This window comes from Felis catus, chromosome B3 (assembly GCF_018350175.1).
Source record: "Felis catus isolate Fca126 chromosome B3, F.catus_Fca126_mat1.0, whole genome shotgun sequence".
Lineage (NCBI taxonomy): Eukaryota > Metazoa > Chordata > Mammalia > Carnivora > Felidae > Felis > Felis catus.
In genome coordinates, this window is record NC_058373.1 from 1,783,648 (window position 1) to 1,804,060 (window position 20,413).

At 61.7% G+C, this 20,413-nt stretch overlaps 1 protein-coding gene across 8 annotated transcripts in view; it reads left to right on the forward strand.

Annotated features, from left to right (window-relative positions):
• ARNT2 (aryl hydrocarbon receptor nuclear translocator 2) overlaps positions 1-20,413 on the forward strand; it is a 147,475-nt gene that overhangs the window by 110,799 nt on the left and 16,263 nt on the right. For all 8 annotated transcript variants that reach the window (XM_023254804.2, XM_023254803.2, XM_019831777.3 and 5 more), the window contains exons 9-14: positions 2,166-2,242; positions 3,446-3,580; positions 5,732-5,806; positions 10,740-10,891; positions 17,918-17,990; positions 18,765-18,888. In XM_023254804.2, coding sequence (XP_023110572.1) covers positions 2,166-2,242; positions 3,446-3,580; positions 5,732-5,806; positions 10,740-10,891; positions 17,918-17,990; positions 18,765-18,888 — 636 coding nt within the window. The remainder of the gene's footprint in view (positions 1-2,165; positions 2,243-3,445; positions 3,581-5,731; positions 5,807-10,739; positions 10,892-17,917; positions 17,991-18,764; positions 18,889-20,413) is intronic.

Consider the following 20,413-nt stretch of genomic DNA (forward strand, 5'->3'; position numbering starts at 1 on the left):
TATAATTAAAATCGCACAGGACCGATGCTTAATAGACTGCTGGCCAGTAGAACAGAAGAGAAAGCCCAGAATTAGAGCCAAAGGTGTGTGGGAATTTATCGTAGGATAAAGGCAACATCTTAGATCACTGCGCCGTTAACAAATGTGGATGGACAAACAGACAGCCATTCGGACAGAGATAAGATCAGATCCCGTGGCTCACGCCCCACACGAGAATAGTTTCCAGTAGGTTAGGGATCTAAATGTGGGAAGTGAAAGCATCAAAACATCAGGGGAAAACACGGGTGAGTTTTGGTGTAGGAAATGGCTTTCCGGAACTCCATAAAAGAGCTTCCTGGTATCTTAAGAACGATGGTGGTGAAAGAAAAGATTGATGAATCTGACTCCGTAAAAACTGTAAAGTTGTTCAGTCGCCATACGCAAAGCCAGAAGACGGCACCAACCAGGAGACCATATTCACAACAAGGACTTAATCCCTTAATATGTGACGAACTCTTGAGTATTGAGAGGCAAAGGGGCGCCTGGGGGGCTCGGTTGAGTGTCCGACTTCGGCTCAGGTCATGATCTCACGGTTTACGAGTTCGAGCCCCGCGTCGGGCTCTGTGCCGACAGCTCGGAGCCTGGATCCCGCTTCGGATTCTGTGTCTCCCTCCCTCTCTGCCCCTCCCCTGCTTGGACTCTCTCTCTCTCTCTCTCTCTCTCTCTCTCCAAAATAAATAAGCATTCAAGAGAAAATTGAGAGTCAAAGGACCAAAATCCCAGGAGGAAAATGGGGAAGAGACGGAACAGATAATTCACGGAAGGGCAGTATCCAAAACTGGTCCTCACACGTACGTGACGGCACGCTCCGCTGGCCGAGACTGGGGGGACGCAGGCCTCTCGGACCCGTTGTGGGAACGCTCGTCGGCACGCCCCTCCCGGGGGAAATTTGGCAACACCCGAACCTAGGACGGCACCTGCCCTGCACCCGGCAGTCCCCGGGACGGGTGTCCTCTGGGTGAATACACAGGCGCACTTCCTTGCAGTTGCTGGAAGACGCACGAGCACAGGGTGGTTCTTTGAGGTGTTGACATTGCCCAGCGTCGGAAACACCTGCACGTTCGCACGCGGGCAAGTGGTCGATGAGCCCCGGTACCTGCGACCTGGGACTAACGAAGGCGTGCATTCCGGGACCTGCTGTCCGGTGAGGTGAGCGAAAGCCCGGGGGTGTCTAAGGGGCGCTCCTCTTCCCGGTCCAAAGGAGAGGAGGTAAGAAAATGACACGTGTACCTGCTCCTTTGGGTAGGAGAGACATACAGCAGGGGTGAAGCAGAAACTTCAGAGAGCGGCTACCTGCGGGAGCGGACGGGACGGTGCGCTGGGAACGGAGCGACGCTTCTCTGGCTCTCAGAGCCGCGGTCGGCGGTGAGGGGCTGTCCCCGTACTCGTGGGGTTGCGTCCCCGGAAGCTTTGGGGTGACCAGTGTGGCGGTATTTATGATAAGCTGCGCGGCGTAAGAGACGCTTGCTTGCTTCACTAAGGCGGGAACCTTGCACCACGAGCGACGCGCATTGCCAGACCCCCGCCGGACGGGGCAGAAGACTCTTTTCCGACCAGAGAACAACGAGGGTTGTTTTCACCAGGTCCTGCCTCTCCAGAGCACCGGGGTTTTGTTTGTTGTTTAAGGATTTTATTTTTAGGCGATCCCCGCGCCCCACGTGGGGCTCGAACTCACAGCCCTGAGATCCAGAGTCTAGAGATGCCCTGGCGACTGAGCGGGCCGGGCGCCCCAGAGAGCTCTGGTTCTCAGCGCTCGGTAACCACCCCCTTTTCTCCTTTCGAGCGCGTGCAAATGAAACGTTTACGGCACCAGAAATGCCCACTTGCGCCTCTTCCCGAGGTTTCTTTTATAGCTGGACGTCCTGGCCAAGTTTGCAAATGTCCGAATGGGTACTTTGCTCTTCGTCTTCCTCACGATCTTGCGTGTCATCCACAGACGCAGGGGTGAGGCCCCGGGAGGCCACCGGAGACGCCGGCCGGGCGGGTCCCTTCACCGCCGCCTCCCCAGACCCTGGGTGGTCCACGTGCACCTGTGGTTTCGGCCGCACTCGTACGTGCCTGGGCGCTTCTGCCCTTTCCCATCCGCCTTGGGCAGGCGTGGACGAGCCCGGCTTGTCTCGTTTCAGGGATGACTATACCCGAGGAGGACGCGGACGTGGGGCAGGGCAGCAAGTACTGCCTCGTGGCCATCGGAAGACTCCAGGTGAGGGAGGACAGCAGGAGCGGGTGGGTGACTGCCCCCAGCCCTGCGAGCCCAGCGTCCTCAGGGCTCCGGGCCCCTCGCCGGGCAGGGCGGAGGCTGGATGTGGGAGAGAGCAGGGACAGCAGGACGCCAGCCCCTGCCGGCGACCGCGGGCCACGGTAGACGCGGCTCGGGGGACGCTAGCCTGTCGCGCTCCTGGCTCCCAGGTCTCACCGCCTTCAGACACGTGGTTGAGAGGCGTCATTCACGTATCCACGTGTGATAAGCATTGCTTATTCCTCACAGTGGCGGGGGGGCGGGGAGGCGGTGGAGAGTGAAGCCTTGCAAACATTCGCTCCACAAGCGTCTACTCTCCAAACATCTGACCCGTCCTGTACAGCCATTTGCCATCCTGAGTCAGGGGAAGGTGGGGAAGGGAAGAGTAGGAACACCTCTGAGCACCAGCTGCATACCCTGTGAGATCGCAGGGGGTTCGTTGTTCCCACTGGCCGGTGGGGAAACTGAGGCTCAGAACGTAAGGTGGTCCAAGCGTACGATTAGTCGAAGGCGAGGCCAGGACGCTTTGAATGTTAAATTTTTTTTTTAATGCTTATTTATTTTTGAGAGAGAGAGACAGACAGAGCATGAGTGGGGGAGGGGCAGAGAGAGAGGGAGACCCAGAATCCAAAGCAGGCTCCAGGCTCTGAGCTGTCAGCACAGAGCCCGACGCGGGGCTCGAACTCACAAACTTCGAGATCATAACCTGAGCCGAAGCCAGACGCTCAACCGACTGAGCCACCCAGGAGCCCCTAGAATTTTCCTTTTTAGAGGAAGGGGCAAAGACATGAGATCCAAAAAAAAATTTTTTTTTAACATTTATTTATTTTTGAGAGAGAAAGAGAGACAGAGCATGAGCAAGGGAGGGGCAGAGAGAGAGAGAGAGGGAGACCCAGAATCTGAAGCAGGCTCCAGGCTCTGAGCTGTCAGCACAGAGCCTGACATGGGGCTCGAACTCACAGACCATGAGATCGTGACCTGAGCCAAAGTCGGACGTTCAGCCGACTGAGCCGCCCAGGCGCCCCTTTGAACGTTTCAGACCCGCTGTACCTATGACACAGAAGCATCTGTGACATTAACTCCCTGTGGGTTGTTCCCAGTCTCTGCCTCTCCTGCCCCTGTCCCTGTCTCTGTCAAGACCACCTCAGTGCGGATCCCTCCTTGCAGGTGACCAGCTCTCCCGTGTGCATGGACATGAGCGGGGTGTCGGTGCCCACGGAGTTCTTATCCCGACACAGCTCTGATGGGGTCATCACGTTCGTGGACCCCCGGTGCATCAGCGTGGTTGGCTACCAACCCCAGGTACGTAACTCGGGGTCCGTGGCGGGTGGCTAGAGATTTACCTTTACTTGAAAAGCCCTTCTGTCCTTTGTTCGAGATTCAGCAGGACGACGGTGTAGGGAACACGGCATAGAAATCCATATTCCTGCCGGGAGAGAGGGGTGTCCTTCCAAAGCAAGGAAGGCATTGCACACGGCTGGCTGCACGGCTTAAAATTAACCCTCTGCTTCTGGCCCTCGCCATCCCGTCCATCTGGCTGAGTTTTCACAAACCAGAGTCAAGACGCTCTAGGGAAAAGGGGCTCTCGGATCCGTTAACTTGGATGGTCACGAAACAGGACATCTTCTTGGGAACTTAAAAAAAACATGTTCTCAGTGACAAGACCGAGAAGCCTTGAGGAAAGACGTTCACCTAATTTTGCCTAATCCCTTGTTACTGAAATGTATTCGGGACTTTTTGTTACAGAAGCATATTGTCCGGTCTTTGTCCCAGACGTTTTTTAAGAAATATCAGCGTCACGAGAGACACAGAAAGGCAGGAGAAGTTATTCTAGATTAAGAGAAACCAAATACAAAACGGCACAGTCTGCAGCGGGAAGGCCTTCCGTGGGGCCCCAGGCTGGAGACACGTAGCCAGAAAGACGTCTGGGAGATAATTGAAGAAATACTAATATGTGTGGAGTATCAGTGGGGTTTTTAGGTGTCATACGGAATATTCATTTTTTTGTCAGATGTCATTTTTTGAGATACATACTTTAGGACAGGTGTCATTCTGTCTGCTGCTTCCAGATGATTTAATAAGAACTTTTTCAGGGTGTGTGTGTAGGTATGAAAGATGTTTCATTACACATATTTTCATATTTCTCATTCGTGTATTTATGTTTCCATACGTGCAAAAGAAAGCGAAAACCGCAGATGTGACAATCTAGGTAAAGGACTTTTCTATAGATTTTAATGTCTTCCGAAATAAAAAGCATTTAAAAAAAGAACGAAGAAGATCTCTGTTCTAGGAGCGAAATTTGGGGTACGCTGGTGTGGGTCTTTCGCTTACCTGTGATATTAGAACCACGAACCAAATCGAAATACTGGAACCATCCGTACAAACTTCCATCTCTAGATTCTTTTAGACTTGAGGTTCTTGGGTAGAATCAAGGGAGGAAGTTAACTGGTCCCCAAATTCACCATAACCTCGGACGGCGGCATGTGCCTAGCCAGACCCGTGCACCCGCCGGCACCTTCCAGATGCATCTAGATGCTTCTTGGCACGCAGAGCGGACTTCCTCCCCCCTGCCAGCTCCCACTGAGGCCACTTGCTGCTTCGGGTTCCAATCAGTGGATTAGCTGCCATCCTTTGCCGCCCACGACACGTCCCACGTCCAGCTGGACCACTTTCCCACAACACACAGGAGCTGCCTGGTGACGGCTCGTCTTCCACTGGCTGGTTTTGCGGCAAAACACGCTTTGGTCTCGGGTTAGTGCTGGGTCCTTTGGATACAAGGCAGACGGTGAAGGTAGACGGTAAACAGCCTTCACAAGTGCAGTTATCTCACACTCCAGCATGCGTGCGGCCACAAGAGAGTGCCGCTGTCCACACCAAAACGGTTCCCGCTTCCATAAGCAGCGCATCCGTCCTTGCCCTGCCATTTGCTTTCTTTACATGCTTTTTTTAAACATTTATTTTTGAGAGAGAGAGAGAGAGAGAGAGAGAGCACGAGCAGGGGAGGGGCAGAGAGAGAGGGAGGCACAGAATCGGAAGCAGGCTCCAGGCTCCGGGCCGTCAGCACAGAGCCCGACGCGGGGCTCGAACCCACGCACCGCGAGATCATGAGCTGAGCCGAAGTCGGACGCTTCACCGACTCAGCCACGCAGACGTCCCTCAAGTTTTTAAAACATTTTTAAACGTTCTAAAGTGCGTTTATTACAGTTTGCCTCTCCAAGGCGGACCAGTAAAATTGCACTGGGGCTGCTGACGGAGGGCCTGAGCCAGATGCGGAAGGGGTGCCGAGCGTGCGGAGGGACAGAGGTGGGCACGGGGGGGACACCCCGCGTCCACTGTCCCCCTTACGACGCGGTGAGCAGAGGGACAGGGCGGAAGGGGGTGCAGACGGATGCTTCTGCAGTCGTGCGTCAGCCGTGGGGGGCGGGGGTTCTTCAAGCTTGTCTCTTTATTCAGGATCTCCTCGGAAAGGACATTTTGGAATTCTGCCACTCGGAGGATCAGAGCCACCTGCGCGAGAGCTTCCAGCAGGTACCGCCGGAGCCGGGTACCCGTTCATCCCCGCGCCTGCCGGGCAGGTCCAGTGGGGAGGGCGGACCCAGCCGGGAGCCGTGACTGGCAGAAGGGCAGGGGACAGAGAGGCTGATAATGTGCAGGGAGGCGGGGGGCCGGGGTGAAGGCTGCCGAGGCCACGTGAGGCGTTCAGGCCCCCACCCCCGCCCGAGTCCCCGACGAGAGTGCACGCGGGGCGGCATATCTGAGACGGTTTTGGCAGCCGGGGTGCAAGGAGGGCAAATGTGGGGGCGTCTGCCTGGAGGGGGCGCCCTGGGAGCTGGACGTCCAGGTGAGGGGTGCCGGGTGGGGAGGGGCCTCAGGACACCCCTGTCGGCCTGCTGACACCCCGGGAGGGGCAGGGCGGGGGAGACAGACTCAGGATGCTCGGGGAGCCTGGGAGGAAGGCGCCCCCTCGCGGCCCCACCGTCCGCTGCCGGGGGCTGAGCACCTGCTCCGGTGGGGCCCTGTGCGCTCAACTTGCTGGCCGCTTCTCACAGTCGTGGGCGCATCGCGTGGCCACATCTCGGGACAGGAGAGGGCCACTCAGGAGCAGGGGCTCCTAAGAGCACAGGGTGGATGCGTGGTGGGAGCCAGGTGTCCCAGCGCTCAGCCGTGGCGGCCGGGAAGAGGTTCCTGCTCCCAGGCCGCGGGCGTCCCAGCCCAGGAAGGGAAACCGCGGGTTTTCCAGGATGAGGGCCTTTGAGTTCCTTCTTTAGGGGGGATGGCCACTCGCCGCGTCCACCGCTGAAACACCGCTCCATTCACGCCCCGTGTCGCCGCCGGGCGGGTCTCGGCTCCCTTCCGCCCCCGCTCCTCGCAAACACCACCGGATCCTGCTTCTCCAAGAGCCGGGCCCTTGCCTCCCTTCCCTCTTGCTGTCCCCGTAGCGTCTCCCCAGCGACTTTGTCCACGCGACAGCACCGACTGTGGGCGCCCAGGCACCTCGCACGCCCCTGCACCGCACCCACAGCCCTCGGGCTCTCCGAGCCTGCCCCCCTGCACCGCCGCGGCCCCGCCTGCACAGGCCGGGAGCCCAGACAGCGTCCTCCCTGCTCTGGCTTTGCTGCCACACCCGGCACTCGCGTCCTGTTCCCCCCGGGACGTGTGCACAGCCGTCCCCTCTGCCTCTGCTCCTTCCTGCCCGCCTCGACCAGCACCCCCCTCCCCACCCGCTCTCACTGTCTCCATTGCGGCCTCAGCCTTGCCGGTCTCCCCGCTCTACTCCCGCCCGCTCCACACCGCTGAAGACACAAATCAGGCTTTGCCGTGGCCTTATTACCCGTGCCAGTGGCTTTCCAGCGCACCCAGAATCAGATCCGAGCTCCGCGCCACAGCCGCAGGCTCAGTGTGACCCTCGGCCCACGTGTCTTATCCTCACGGGCTCACGCCACGCGGTCACACGGGTCTTCGGGTGCTGTTCCCCGCCTCAGGGCCTTTGCACATGCTCCCTCCGACTAGAATGCTGTTCCCGCACTCTTCCCAGGACCGAGGTCTTCTTACTGATCAGGCTTTAACTCCTGTCCTCTCGGAGGTGTGGTCAACGGCCACCATGCTGGCCCAGAAAGCCCCCACCCTCCTCTGCCCTCGTTTTTCCTCCACAACAGCTGATCCGGTTGGTAATTGTTTTATCTATTTGTCCCCTGATTGCCTTCCCCCCATTCCCTCTCTGAAACATAAGCTTCCTGTGGTCGGGCTCCACGTCTGTGCGTGTCACCATCACGTCCACCACGGAGCTGGAGCTTCCTCCTGGGTGGGTGGCTCTTGATAAAGTCTGAATGGGCCACGACCCGTGGCAAGTGACTTTCATTCCGGGAATATGTGAGAGGAGAGGCTGACACGTGTTGCCCGAGTCGTCCTCCTGAGACGAGTTCGCCGAATCCGTGGAGATCATTCTACACCTCGCGCTGGGTCTGCTTCCCTTTTCCGGGTCTGTGGCCACAGAGCCTCCCTGCCGGGTTAGTGACAGAGCCCTTGTCACACACCATGTAAGGTAATCGTCAGCCCATGGGGTCTGTAGGCAGCCCCACTTCTCAGGGCGGACGCCAGGACTCAGAGAGCTTCGGCCGCCGGCCCCAAGTCACACAGCACGGCGCTAACTGGGGGGTGAGGCCGCCGTTGCCGGCCCGTCCTGCCTGTCGCCACACCGCACCCAGGCCTCTCCGTCCGACAGCAGGCTGACGTGACCCCGCGGATGCTGCCGGAAGCCGGTGGTTTGGGGGCGGAAACAGGAGGAACGTAACACCCGACCCCGCGCGGCACCTGCTTACGGACCCCTCGCCCCGGGAGCGACCAGCTCACCCTGCGGGCAGGAGGCGAAGCCCGAGCCACGCCTGAGGGCCGGCGGCCCTGCGGTCACCGCTGGGCAGGCCACAGCCGGGCGGCCACGGGGACGTCCTGGAGCGCTGGCCTCGGCCCCTCGAATGTGTTCTTTGGGCTCCGGCCACCGGCGGCCGGGCTGGGGGACAGATGTTGATCAAAGGAAGCGGCTGGTTTTTCCAGAAGCGCAGAGGGGGCTGTGTCGGCCCACGGTCCGCCCTGGAACTCTGGATTTAAACTGAAGTGTGTGAGCGGCCCGGACGTGAGACCTCGGGGGGCCGCCAGGTTCCTGAGCGGTTTGGGTTTGGGGAGGCGCCCGACGCAGGGGCCCCCAACTGCATCTGCCCTCGGCTCTGCTCTCGGACCCTCGCCGGGTTACAGGTCCCCCAGAGGTCAGGCGGAAGTGTGGGACCCCGAGAGACCCGGGGCCAGGACCCCGGCCCCCTCTGCTGTCTGCTTGCCCGCCGTGCACGGCGGAGCACCGAGTGTGGGGTGGCGGGGCTGTGGCCGGCCTGCGTGGTCCGTGCGACCCTGGCAGCCGGACTCGGCGTGCACGTCGATGCTGTACGTCCGGGAGCCCAGCCCTGCCTCCGTCCAGGAACCCTCCGCGGACCCCACGGCGTCCTGGCGACCCCGTGCCTCCTGAGCCTGCGGTTCTGAGACGGGACTCGGCCTGCTGGGCCTGGTTACCGCCGCTGACGTACCTGTCCTGGGACAGGGGCGCTGCCTCGGCCTCGGAGGTTCATGAAGACACAGCGGGCGGTGGGGGCCGGGGGATCCGGGACCCCCTCCTGCCTCTGCGCTGCTCCGTCAGGCCGTGGCGGGATGTTTAACTCCTTTGGGGCTCACTTTCCAGATCCACGCGGTGCTGTCGTGAGGGCCGCGCGAGGCGGCTGGTGTCACAGGCCGAGCCAGGAACTTGGCCCCGGGGAGGGCGGGGGCTGCCGGCGCCCTCCCTCCACTCCTTCTCCGGCTTTGCACCCGGGCGGTGCCTTGGCCGGTGTTTGTTCCGTGGAGCTAAAACCTCTCCCCCCATCAAGGCATTCGGTTAAGAGACGCACAGCAGCTGCCTCAGGGAGCCACGACCCGGGGCTCAACACGTGGGAGGTGGCTGCCCTCTTCCCTGTGTTCTGTGCAGATTCAGAGAGTCTCCCACGGGACCCCCTCGGCGTGCCGGCCTCCGGGGCACGTGGCCTTGACCTGTGGTCCTGTGGGGAAAGAGCCAGCTTGCTGCTGGGACCTGCTGACGGGCAGTGACCCCTGAGGGTCGGGGTCTTGCCTGACCCCGCGTCTGCCTCCTCGAGCTCGGTGCCAGGAAGGGTCACCGCCCCCCTGGACATTGTTCTGCTTTCTGGATCACTCAGGGTTTCCCACCAGGGCGTCCAGCCCTCTCAGGTTTCATTCGTCTGGGTTCCCCAGGGGTGGTCGCTCAGGCGCATCAGCCCAGGGCGTGGGGCCAACAGACCCATCAAGGAAGTTCAGATGATGTGCCGGCTCTGTGCGAGGGCGGGGCTGGGGGGGGGGGGGACTCAGGTCACCAAGAGGTCCCTGTCCCCAGGCTGTGCACAGACATCCAACCAGGAATAAAGTACAAGTGGGGACAGTTAAGGAAGAGGGGCCGGGCCCTCCGCGACCCTGGGACCAGGTCCCCGTTCTCATCTCTGATCACACTCGTCTCGTGGTCAAGCCAGCCCGGCTTCCCCGGGTCCAGAGCCTTCTCTGTCCCGACCAGCCCCAGGATCTGGGGACACAGGCCTGCGGAGAGGCATGCCCGTCCGCCTGGCTTTGTTCCTGGGCTTTCTCCTGTTTATGCCGTAGCCGCGGGAGCTGGTCGCGAGGGCCGTGTGAGCACGCTCACAGCCCTGTGTCTCTGCTTGTGCACACATTGTGCGTGTACACGGAGCACAGGAGCGGGCACTCGTGGTTTGGCAGTAAGACCTTGCTTCCCGGCCGAGTTTTTCCCCCAGAGTCGTCTGATCTCCGGCAGCTTACTTACCTTGTCAGGAGACTCGGTATTAAAGCCCTACCCAGAGTGAGACCCACCTTACCAGCCTCCTGTGAGGACGTGCGTTTGGAGGTAGTTTGGAAGCCGTACCGCAGCGTAAAAGCAGTAACAGATCCGCGCGCGCACAGATAACGCACATGAATTTATCATTTCGTTACACTTCCTCCCGGAGAGTAGACATGACCCGATTAGCAGCGTTAAACGGAGCTTAAGGATTTTTGTAATGCGAGGTGGGAAGGAATAAATCCACTGCTACGATGTAACTCTACACCCGAGTGAGATCATTTCTTGGGGGGTGGGGGGCGGGACGGGGTACTAGTTGCAAACCCAGAGTACCCTAGCAGCCCAGGCGAAAAGGGAAACACTTGGCTTATAGAGTTTTGTGGCCCGATTTGGAAGAGCTGAGAAGTCCTGGTAGAAAACAGGTGTTTCAGAGAACGTGACAGAGGACAGTGCCTGCTTCAGGGGGAGAGGCCCCCTCGGCCCAGCCTTGCTCTCTGGCCGTCCCCTCGGGCTGTCTTTGCCGCGGCGCCCCATTCTGAGCCCTGCCTCCCCCTGACTTCATTCCTCCTCCGAATGTTTCCTCAGGTGGTCAAACTGAAGGGCCAGGTGCTGTCAGTCATGTACCGGCTCCGCACCAAGAACCGGGAGTGGCTGTTGATCCGCACCAGCAGCTTCACGTTCCAGAACCCCTACTCCGACGAGATAGAGTACGTCATCTGCACCAACACCAATGTCAAGTACGTGCTCGCCACGCTCCAGCCCTGCTGGGTCCGGGTGCCCTCCCCGAGCCGAGGGCTGGTGACCTTACCCCGGGCCCTTTCCCCCCATAGGCTCCCCGCCCCTGCAGCTGGCGGTCGGTCCCTGTGGGCCCCTCACTGCGTCCTCTGCCACCGCCATGCTTCCGTCCCCCTTCTCTCCCCAGGCCTCCCTGGTTCCCTGCCTGGTGCGCCGGCCGCCTGTGCCTGGTTTCCGGGCCCTTCTGAAGCCGGGCGGGGGAGCGAGGCTAAGGCCCTGGCAGCTCCAGGGCCCCGGGGCAGGGGGCTGGGGGGTGGCGCTGCAGGGACACACGGTTTCCCTGGACATGTCCCTCCTGCTTAAGGCTCCGCAGTCCCCGGACCACCCCCGGCTTCACCCTGTACCCCACGCGCCTTGGCACGCACACCTGGGCCCCGTTCTGGACACCCGGCTTCCTGTACCTCGAGTTGGGTGCCACGTTACTTCACAGCCCTCGCTTTCCCATCTGTGCAATGGGGCGATAAGGCCTCTCCCCTGGGTTGCTGCGGGCAGTGAGTGGGGCCGGGCTCCCGACCGGGACCAGGTCATGCCTCCTCCCTGTTATTCTCAAGAAATGCAAGGTCAAGGAAGCAGTGTGAACAAAGGCCAGGGCGGTCCCAGCGTCTGCGGGCACTACGGCAGGGGCGCGGGGTGAGCTGGCGGGGGGGGAGCAGCCCTGAGTGCCCGCGCTGGCCAGTGGCACCCCTGTCCCGTTTCCCCAGGCTCTGCACTGAGCTGGTGGGGTCTGCTCCCCCCTCCAGCTCCCGACGGCCGTCCCGGCCATGCCGCCCCCAGGCAGTGGCCATGGCCTCCTGGCTGGCTCACTCGGTGCTCTGGCCCCATCGTGTCCCCTGCGTGTCCCCTGCTGGCTCCCTGGACTGGGGCGTTCCCCTCGGAGTCCCCCTCGGGGCGTCCTTCCGGGGAAGCCCCACCCTGTGCCTGTGCCTCAGCCTCAGCCCTGCTTCTCGCCCACAAGGCACGGAGCCGGCCGGGCCGGGCCACCCGCACGAGGTCCCTCCCGGCGGCTGACCTGGGTTTCCGCGTGGCCCCAGCCCGGCACGTCTGTCAGGCGACCTCGGGTCCCACGTGCAGCCGGCGTGTGTGAAGCAGGCGGGCGGGACAGCGAGCCGGAGCAGGCCCGGTCGGTGGGGTGGGGTCCGCCTCAGTTGCCGCAGACGGTGTTGGGGCCGCGGGATCCCCTCTGCCACCCGCCCGCCGTCCGCTCCGGGGCCCTGGCGTGAGCCGTCCTGCTGGCTCCTCCCGGCTGCTTCCTGCCTGGCGGTGAACCGAGAAACAGGGCCCGTGCACGAACCTCCTCCCGTTGGAGGGACCGAGGGGCTCAGCGTCCCCTCCTCTCCTCCCGCTCCTTCCCCCTCCGGGGCCCTCCCAGTGCATCCTCTGTCTCCCGTGGGCCACACTCCTTGTCCACCCCTGCCACGGGCTCTTCCTGAGACTCGGACGGGCACCCGCTTCCTGAACATTGAAGACCCCGGGCTTTCTGGTCTTCCAGAACTTTCTCTGCCCAGCTCTCTGTCGGGAGTCCCCCTTGGCCATCCATCCCGTCGTAACCCCTCACAGCCTGGCATTTGCTCCCACTTCTGTCTGGCTTTCTCTGCAGCCACGGGGACGGGAGGAATGGGGGGGGAATGGTGTCAGCAACTCCCTCTCAATGCTTTCTGTCCCCGGGCCTTGTGGCCTCCTGCTCTCTGTCCCCAGGCCGTGTGACCTCCTGTTCTCTGTCCCCGGGCCGTGTGGCCTCCTGCTCTCTGTCCCCAGGCCGTGTGACCTCCTGCTCTCTGTCCCTGGGCCGTGTGGCCTCCTGCCCTCTGTCCTGGGCCATGTGGCCTCCTGTTCTCTGTCCCCGGGCCGTGTGGACTCCTGCCCTCTGTCCCTGGGCCGTGTGGACTCCTGCCCTCTGTCCCCGGGCCGAGTGACCTCCTGCCCTCTGTCCCCGGGCCGTGTGACCTCCTGCTCTCTGTCCCCGGGCCGTGTGACCTCCTGCTCTCTGTCCCCGGGCCGTGTGACCTCCTGCCCTCTGTCCCCGGGCCGTGTGACCTCCTGCCCTCTGTCCCCGGGCCGTGTGACCTCCTGCTCTCTGTCCCCGGGCCGTGTGGACTCCTACCCTCTGTCCCCGGGCCGTGTGGCCTCCTGCCCTCTGTCCCCGGGCCGTGTGGCCTCCTGCTCTCTGTCCCCGGGCCGTGTGACCTCCTGCTCTCTGTCCCCGGGCCGTGTGACCTCCTGTTCTCTGTCCCCGGGCCGTGTGGACTCCTGCCCTCTGTCCCCGGGCCGTGTGGCCTCCTGCTCTCTGTCCCCGGGCCGTGTGACCTCCTGTTCTCTGTCCCCGGGCCGTGTGGACTCCTGCCCTCTGTCCCCGGGCCGTGTGGCCTCCTGCCCTCTGTCCCCGGGCCGTGTGACCTCCTGCTCTCTGTCCCCGGGCCGTGTGGACTCCTGCCCTCTGTCCCCGGGCCGTGTGGCCTCCTGCCCTCTGTCCCCGGGCCATGTGACCTCCTGCTCTCTGTCCCCGGGCCATGTGACCTCCTGCTCTCTGTCCCTAGGCCGTGTGACCTCCTGCTCTCTGTCCCGGGCCGTGTGACCTCCTGCCCTCTGTCCCCGGGTCGTGTGGCCTCCTGCCCTCTGTCCCCGGGCCGTGTGGCCTCCTGCCCTTTGTCCCCGGGCCGTGTGACCTCCTCCCCTCTGTTCCCCGGGCCGTGTGACCTCCTGCCCTCTGACCCCAGGCCGTGTGGCCTCCTGCTTGCAAACAGGAGTCGATCTGTGCTGCAGAAACAGCACGCTCCCTTATTCTCTCCCGTATCTGAGACGGTCTAGTTGCAATAGGGTAAACTTGGTCACGTTGAGGGCTTTTGACTCCCTCCCTCCCCCGCAGAGGCGTGATCTCTGGGTCTGAGTCCGGCTGCCCCGACACAACAGGACGCACGTTCCCTGCGGGGTGCGGCCCCACGTGTTGCTCTTGAAAGCCCTTTGGGGGCAGCGGGGAGGAGACCGCAGGCGGGAGGACCTGACAGCCAAGGGGACAGAGCGGCCCTCCCTGGGCGGGGACGGCGGGAGCTGTTCGCCGTGGGCAGCAGAGGGCAGTGACGACCGCCAGCCCTCCGGCCCTCCCCGCGTTCCTGCCTCTGGCTGGACTCGGCCAGCAGCAGCGGACTCCGCGGAAAGGTCCCCAGCAGAGTTCCCCAGCAGGCGGGTCCCCAGCAGAGAGGGCCGCCCTGTGTCCCCGGGGGCAGGAGTGGGGGCGGGAGTGGGGAGCGAGAGCAAGGGGCCGACCTCGCCTCTGCAGAGCTTAGGGCCCGGGAGGGGTGAGGCTCGGTCAGCAGGCCCCGGCCTGGGGCTCGTCCTGCATCCCGCCCTCCCGCGCACCTGCTGCAGACAGCCTGGTGGAGAAGAGGGCCCCACGGCGTCTCTCCTGGGACTCCCTCCCTGCCTCTTCCCCTGTGCCCTGATGAGGCCACCGCCCTGTCTCAGGGGATGTCCCTCCTCTTTGCCGAGCAGCTCCCCCTGCCTTCCATCCCGCCCCGAGGAGCCCTCTCCGTAGAGCACGCCCCTGCTTCTGGACGCGGAGCCCGTGAGGGGCATTCGGAGTCCTTCCCCACGGGCATGCAGACGGCACTCCGCCCGTGGGGGGCACTGGTAGCCCCACCAGGGTCGGCCGAGCCCGTGGAGCCCCCGTGCCTCCTCACCAGATCCCGGTTCTCCCAGAGGTCCGACGGTCCCCCCTCGTGGCTGCTCGCTTGCTCTGTCCGGGGAGTGTCCCACGTGATCGATGGCATCCCGACATCCCTGGTGCAGGGAGGCCACGCAGACCTTGAGGCTCTGTGTGCGTCTGTGAAATGGGGAGACCGCAGGCAGGGAGAGGCCCCGGCTGCCCAGGGGCCCGCAGGGTGCACGTGAATTGGCAGAACCGTAAGAGACGAGTAGGGTGATACGGTGTTAGGGTGTTTCTGCGGATCGTTAGATTGATTCTTTTTCTATGTTTTGAAATAGCAATTGTTTAAAAACCTGATTTTAGTGCTGCTGTTTCCTGGTGTTGTGGGTGCAGGTACAGACTCCTGGGGGGGAAATCCCACGTTTTATGGCTCACCTTTCCCCTGGGCTCTCGCACCCGGGTCTGGAGACCAGCCGCGTGTTCTTTCTTCCCGCGTCCTGTCTCTGACGTCAGCACCCTGGGCTTGCGGACTCCTCTGTCCTCCCGTGGAGAATGTCCACGCCGTGACCACCCAGACCCCGTGGGGCTGGCCCCGTCATTCCCCGGATCTAGCACGGAGCCTGGTGTAGACGGTCCAGGATGCCTCCTGGAACGGGGCCGGTCTGGGCTGGCTTCTCAATAAGCTGGTCGCTGGTCCCCCTAGCTTCTCAATAAGCTGGTCGCTGGTCCCTTCTACGTGGTCTTCCCTTGGCGGTTGGGGGGTGGGGACACACGCCCAGGCCCACGTGAAGGGCACGGCTGCAGGTGAGTGGGGTTCAGACGTGCATCTCTCTGGCTGCTGAGAAGAATTCAGTTTGTCCCGTTTCTTGGGCCGCAGGATGGGAACTCAAAATGGGACTTGGAAGGAAGTAGGTCTGGGCTGTTTCGGGGACAGACTTGTTGCGATCGCTTCCCTCCGCGATGGAGCAGGCTGCCTGGAGAAGCGGCGGGTCCCCAGCAGAGAGGGCGCCTGGCGGCTCAGTCGGCTGAGCGTCGACGCTTGATTTCGGCTCGGGTCAGGATCCCAGAGCCACGGGCTTGAGCCCCGCATCAGGCTCTGCGCTGAGCCCAGAGCCCGCGTGGGATTCTCTCCCCTCCTCCCTCTGCCCCTCCCTTGCTCTCTCTCTCTCTCTCTCTCTCTCTCTAAAAAAGAGAAAAGGGGGAAACAGAGACCGGCGGCGACCTGTGCCGTCCCTGTCTTGGTGGGGGGCTGTGGACCACACCGCCTCTGCTGACTCTGCCCCCAGGAGCGGAAGTGGTCAGTAAGCGGGGGGAGGGGGGGCCTTGGTCAGTGTGACCCAAACAGCCTGCACGTGGACCGAGGCAACCTAGCCGCGCTCCGTCTACACCGCCCGCCAGTCTGGTGGCCCGGCCTGTTTGCCGGGGACGGGCCGACGTTCGCCTCCGTGGACAGGACAGCATGAGCTCCCTGCTTTCAAGCTTCCAGCTGGGGGGCCAGTAGAGGGACTGGTGGGGGGCCGCGGGGCAAGACTTCGGTGACACCCCCCTGCTCTGGGGTGGCAACTGGGCTCTGAGGCCGGGCTCCTGGTGGGCCTCGCCCACCGGGTCCGGTCACTGGCGCCCACAGTGGCCGGCCCAGGCCTTCCTGGACCTCCCAGGTGGGTGTCCCTTATGCTGTGAAATAGCCCCTGCCCCGCGGGTGCCTGGGTGGCTCAGTCGGTTGAGTGTCCGACTTCAGCTCAGGTCACGATCTCGCGGTCCGTGAGTTCGAGCCCCGCGTCGGGCTCTGGGCTGACAGCTCGGAGCCTGGAGCCTGCTTCCGATTCTGTGTCTCCCTCTCTCTCTGCCCCTCCCCCGTTCATGCTCTGTCTCTTTCTGTCTCAAAAATAAACATTAAAAAAAATTTTTTTTTAATTAAAAAAAAAAAAAAGAAATAGCCCCTGCCCCAAACCCTCTTTCGTCACCCACTCCCCGGGGCACGGTCTCTCTTCTGCAGACACCTGGCGTCTCGGGGCCTCGGCACGCTCCGCCGTGAAGGGAGTTCAGAAACCACCCACTTGGAGAGGTAGCGGCTCCCTTCGTGAGCCCAGTGTAGGTCGCGGTGAGCGCAGGGGCCCGGGGCGCGCGGAGGGCACCGGCGTCCTCCGTGTGGAACTCTGCCGTGGGCATCTCCCCCGCGCCGGAACTTTCTGCGCAAGCCGCCGTGCTAACTGTGTTGTTCCTCGCTTCGTAGTCGAAGAATTGATCGCTCTCCAGGTTCGTCCTAATTTGCACTCATTCTGTTTATTTAGGGCTGAAAGTGTTTCCCTGCTTACTGTGAACGTGCACGTGCTGTGCGTGTCACACGTACGTTTGTGCCTGAATTGTCCATGTCCCTTAGGCTGACTCCTGGGCGTGTGGTTCGGGTCAGCAGTCTAACCACGTTCGCCTGGCGTTCTTGGCCGTGTGTGGGCTGGAAAAAGACGCTCTCATCCTGCCCCATCGTTAGGCTCTGAGCTGTGGGGCTCACTGTCCCGGGAACGTAACCCAGTTTCCACCTTCTGAAACTTTGTCAAGCAGCCATTTCCTGTAAGGAGTCGTTTTCTGTCCCGAACGGGGCGGGGTGGGGGGGCCTGCAGAGCACAGAGCGGGGACCGGGGGCATCAGGTCAGGTCCTGGCCGCGAGGCCACCACCCGGGAAGCCTCTTTGTACTGGGCGTGAGGTCAGGTAACGCTGTGAGAGTCCAGCGTGAGGGCTGGAGGGGGGGACATGAGGTCACACACCCCCCCCCCCATCCAGCTTACAGGTTGTCAGGCCAAGGGTTTCTTCTTTCCGTGTTGATCGGAACTTTGCCGTAACTGTTTGTTTTCACGTGGTGTCTTCTTACCCTGCGTGACATGAAATCGTTAACCAAAACGCATTTCCTAAATGTTGGCAACCTAAACTTAAAATACAGGGCTTGGAGTCTTGATTTGGGACATTAAAAAATAATCACAAGGGGCGCCTGGGAGGGTCAGTTGGTCAAGCGTCTGACTCTTGTTGTCGGCTCAGGTCACGATCTCACAGTTTTTGGGTTCCAGCCCCGCGTCAGCCTCTGTGCTGACCCCACGGAGCCTGCATGGGACTCTCTCCTTCTCTCCCTCTCTCTCTCTCTCTGCCCCTCCCCTGCTCGCGCTCTCAAAATAAACTTTAAAAAGTCGTAAACTAAAACAAGTAAAAATTGAAAACCACTTAGAGGCCCGTTGGGTGTCACCCGCCGTCCCTCTGGGTTGGGGGAAGGTTCTAGTCCGGCCCCGCGGCCACCACGTCGTGACCTCGTCATGACTCTGTTGACCTCTCCTTCCGCAGGCAGCTCCAACAGCAGCAGGCAGAGTTGGAGGTGCACCAGAGAGATGGGCTGTCGTCATACGACCTGTCGCAGGTGAACTTCTGGAAGGTTCTTTCCCAGTTGGAGCTGTCTCCGGGCCAAGGGTCGGGGGGCTAAGTTCAACCCTTAGCTTGACGCCCTCAGCCCAGCAGGTGCTGGTGCTCTGTCCTCCCACCGAGTGCAGAGACGCAGGTCCCACCCTGGGGGGTGTCCTGGGACCCTCCTGCAGGGCGGGGCCATGGAGGGTAGAGGACACGTGAGGACCGGGCGGCCGAGTAGGGCCCGAGCTGCCCGTATGGGGAGTGTCCGGGGGCGATTGGGAGCTGCGGGGGCTCTACGTGAGCCCAAGGACTGGACCAGCAGACGCGGAAACCGACAGAGGCAGTTCTGAGCCGCGTCACCCGTCCCCTTCCCGGCCGTCTGTCCTGCCCTGCACCGGGTCCCCACTCTGTCCACGCAGCCTCCCTCCCTCCTCCCTTCCCCTCTGTCCCTCCTCTTCTTTCTGCCTCTTCTCCCACTGCTTCCCACAGCCGTGTAGAGAAATCACAAAGGTGCCTCGGGGCTGGGCCTGTCACCCACGTTAGACTTCAAGTCCACGCTTTTGGTGTTTAGGGTGGTTGATTATCGGTTGTCTCTCTGTAAGGGATCCGTGCCACTCTGTGGTCCCCGGCTCACACCGCACCTCCCGGTCTCCAGACGAGCCCCCACCTCAGTAAAACCACACAGCCTGAACTGCCAGCGAGTGGGGGGGAGGGGACCCGACGGGGCTGCAGACACGTGCTCTGTGTCTCACACTCTGGATGTGGTTGTGTTTTCACGTGCCAACAGGTTCCTGTCCCCAACCTCCCGGCCGGCGTTCACGAGGCGGGGAAGTCCGTGGAGAAGGCCGATGCCATCTTCTCCCAGGAGAGAGACCCCCGGTTTGCTGAGATGTTTGCAGGAATCAGTGCGTGTAAGTTCCCGAACAGCGCTTACGTGCCGAGGGTGTGGGGCGTGTGGCCGCCCTCGGGCCGTCAAGGGGCGGCCATCCCGAGGGAGTGGGTGTGGATGAGCGCCGAGTACAGGAGTCCGGATGGAACCCCTCGACTTCTGGCCTTGCCTCTCGTTCACCTGCCGCCTGGGGCCCTGGACCCCTCATCTGCTGAATTCGAGGGTTTGGAATAGACGTGCACACGGATGTCCACGGTTCACCCGGTGGCGGCCAGCGGGGGCCCGCCTGTGTCCGCCTCGCTCCCGGACGGAAGGGTGCCATTCTCGGCTTCCCACCCCTGCCCCCCAGGCAGATTTCCACTAAGATGAGCAGCCTGGAAACATCTCTGTCATTCCAAACTTCAGAAGAAGGATCCCATTTTCTTGTGGTCAAGGACTTCCTGCAAGATTCAGTACAGTTGGGGTCCATGGAGGGGAGAAACCAGCCAGCCCACCCAAAGGAAGCATGGGAACGCTCATCGGAAGGGACCCCACAGCGTCCTACGGGACTGAGGAGCCGGGGCCATTCGCGCAAATCCCAGTCCTCCTGACGTCGACACCTGTGGAGACCCCGCCGTCCTCCCACTGGGCCGTGGACCAAATGTGAAGGAACAGGGAGGTGCCCGAGCCGCCTCCCTGGAGCGCCACCGACAGGGAGCGCTCTCCAGCACAGAGCACGCCCATTAGCACCACCAGGAGGCTCTCCGCTGGTGGCTCCCACGGGCCATCCAGACGCACCGGCTGCGTCCACCCCTGTCTCTCCACGTACGCGGACGAGAGCAGAGACGGCACGTCTCAAAGGGCCTCTCTTCCTCTCCGAGGAGCCGGAATGTTTGACCGGATCCCCACGATATTCCTAGGGAATCCGTGTGAGGTTGTGATGTTACCCAAACAAGGACACCTTCCCACAAGGATGACAGAACAGGGGACACGAACCCCCAGGAAAAAGGAAAGGGAAGGAAGGAAAGCAGGAAATGCAGTGCTCCCCCCACCAGGCTGCGCTCACAGCCGGAAGCCGCAGAAGGACTCCTCAGACACGGGCCGTCTGCCTAGGCTTCCGAGAAGACGGCTTCCAGACACTGCGCTTGTTCGCGACATGAATCGAAATGCAGAAGACCGGAACGGAAGCGGCAGGTTGAAAACGCAGGAGTGTGAAGGACGAGGCACGCCGAGGGTCGGCGCAAAGATTGTCGGAAGGTGCAAAAGACACAAAGGACAAATAAAAACCCGAATCGAACCCATTCAGCCAAGATGTAGGTGCATCCTGGGTTGGGGGCCCTACACAGACGTTTCCCATCGGCACGTGCTGGTTTTTTTTCTCTGACGTTTATGGAGAAACCCAGCTTCCTGTGGGTCTAAAGATAGCCACTCTTGAAAGGAGAAACAGGAAGGAAGTCTCACAAGAAAAGACGAGGACATTTTTAGCAAATTGCAAGATACTCAGAAAAAAAGCGAACTGGTAAGGACGCGTGAATATCACGAGCGATAAACTAAGCTGGTGTTCAGGG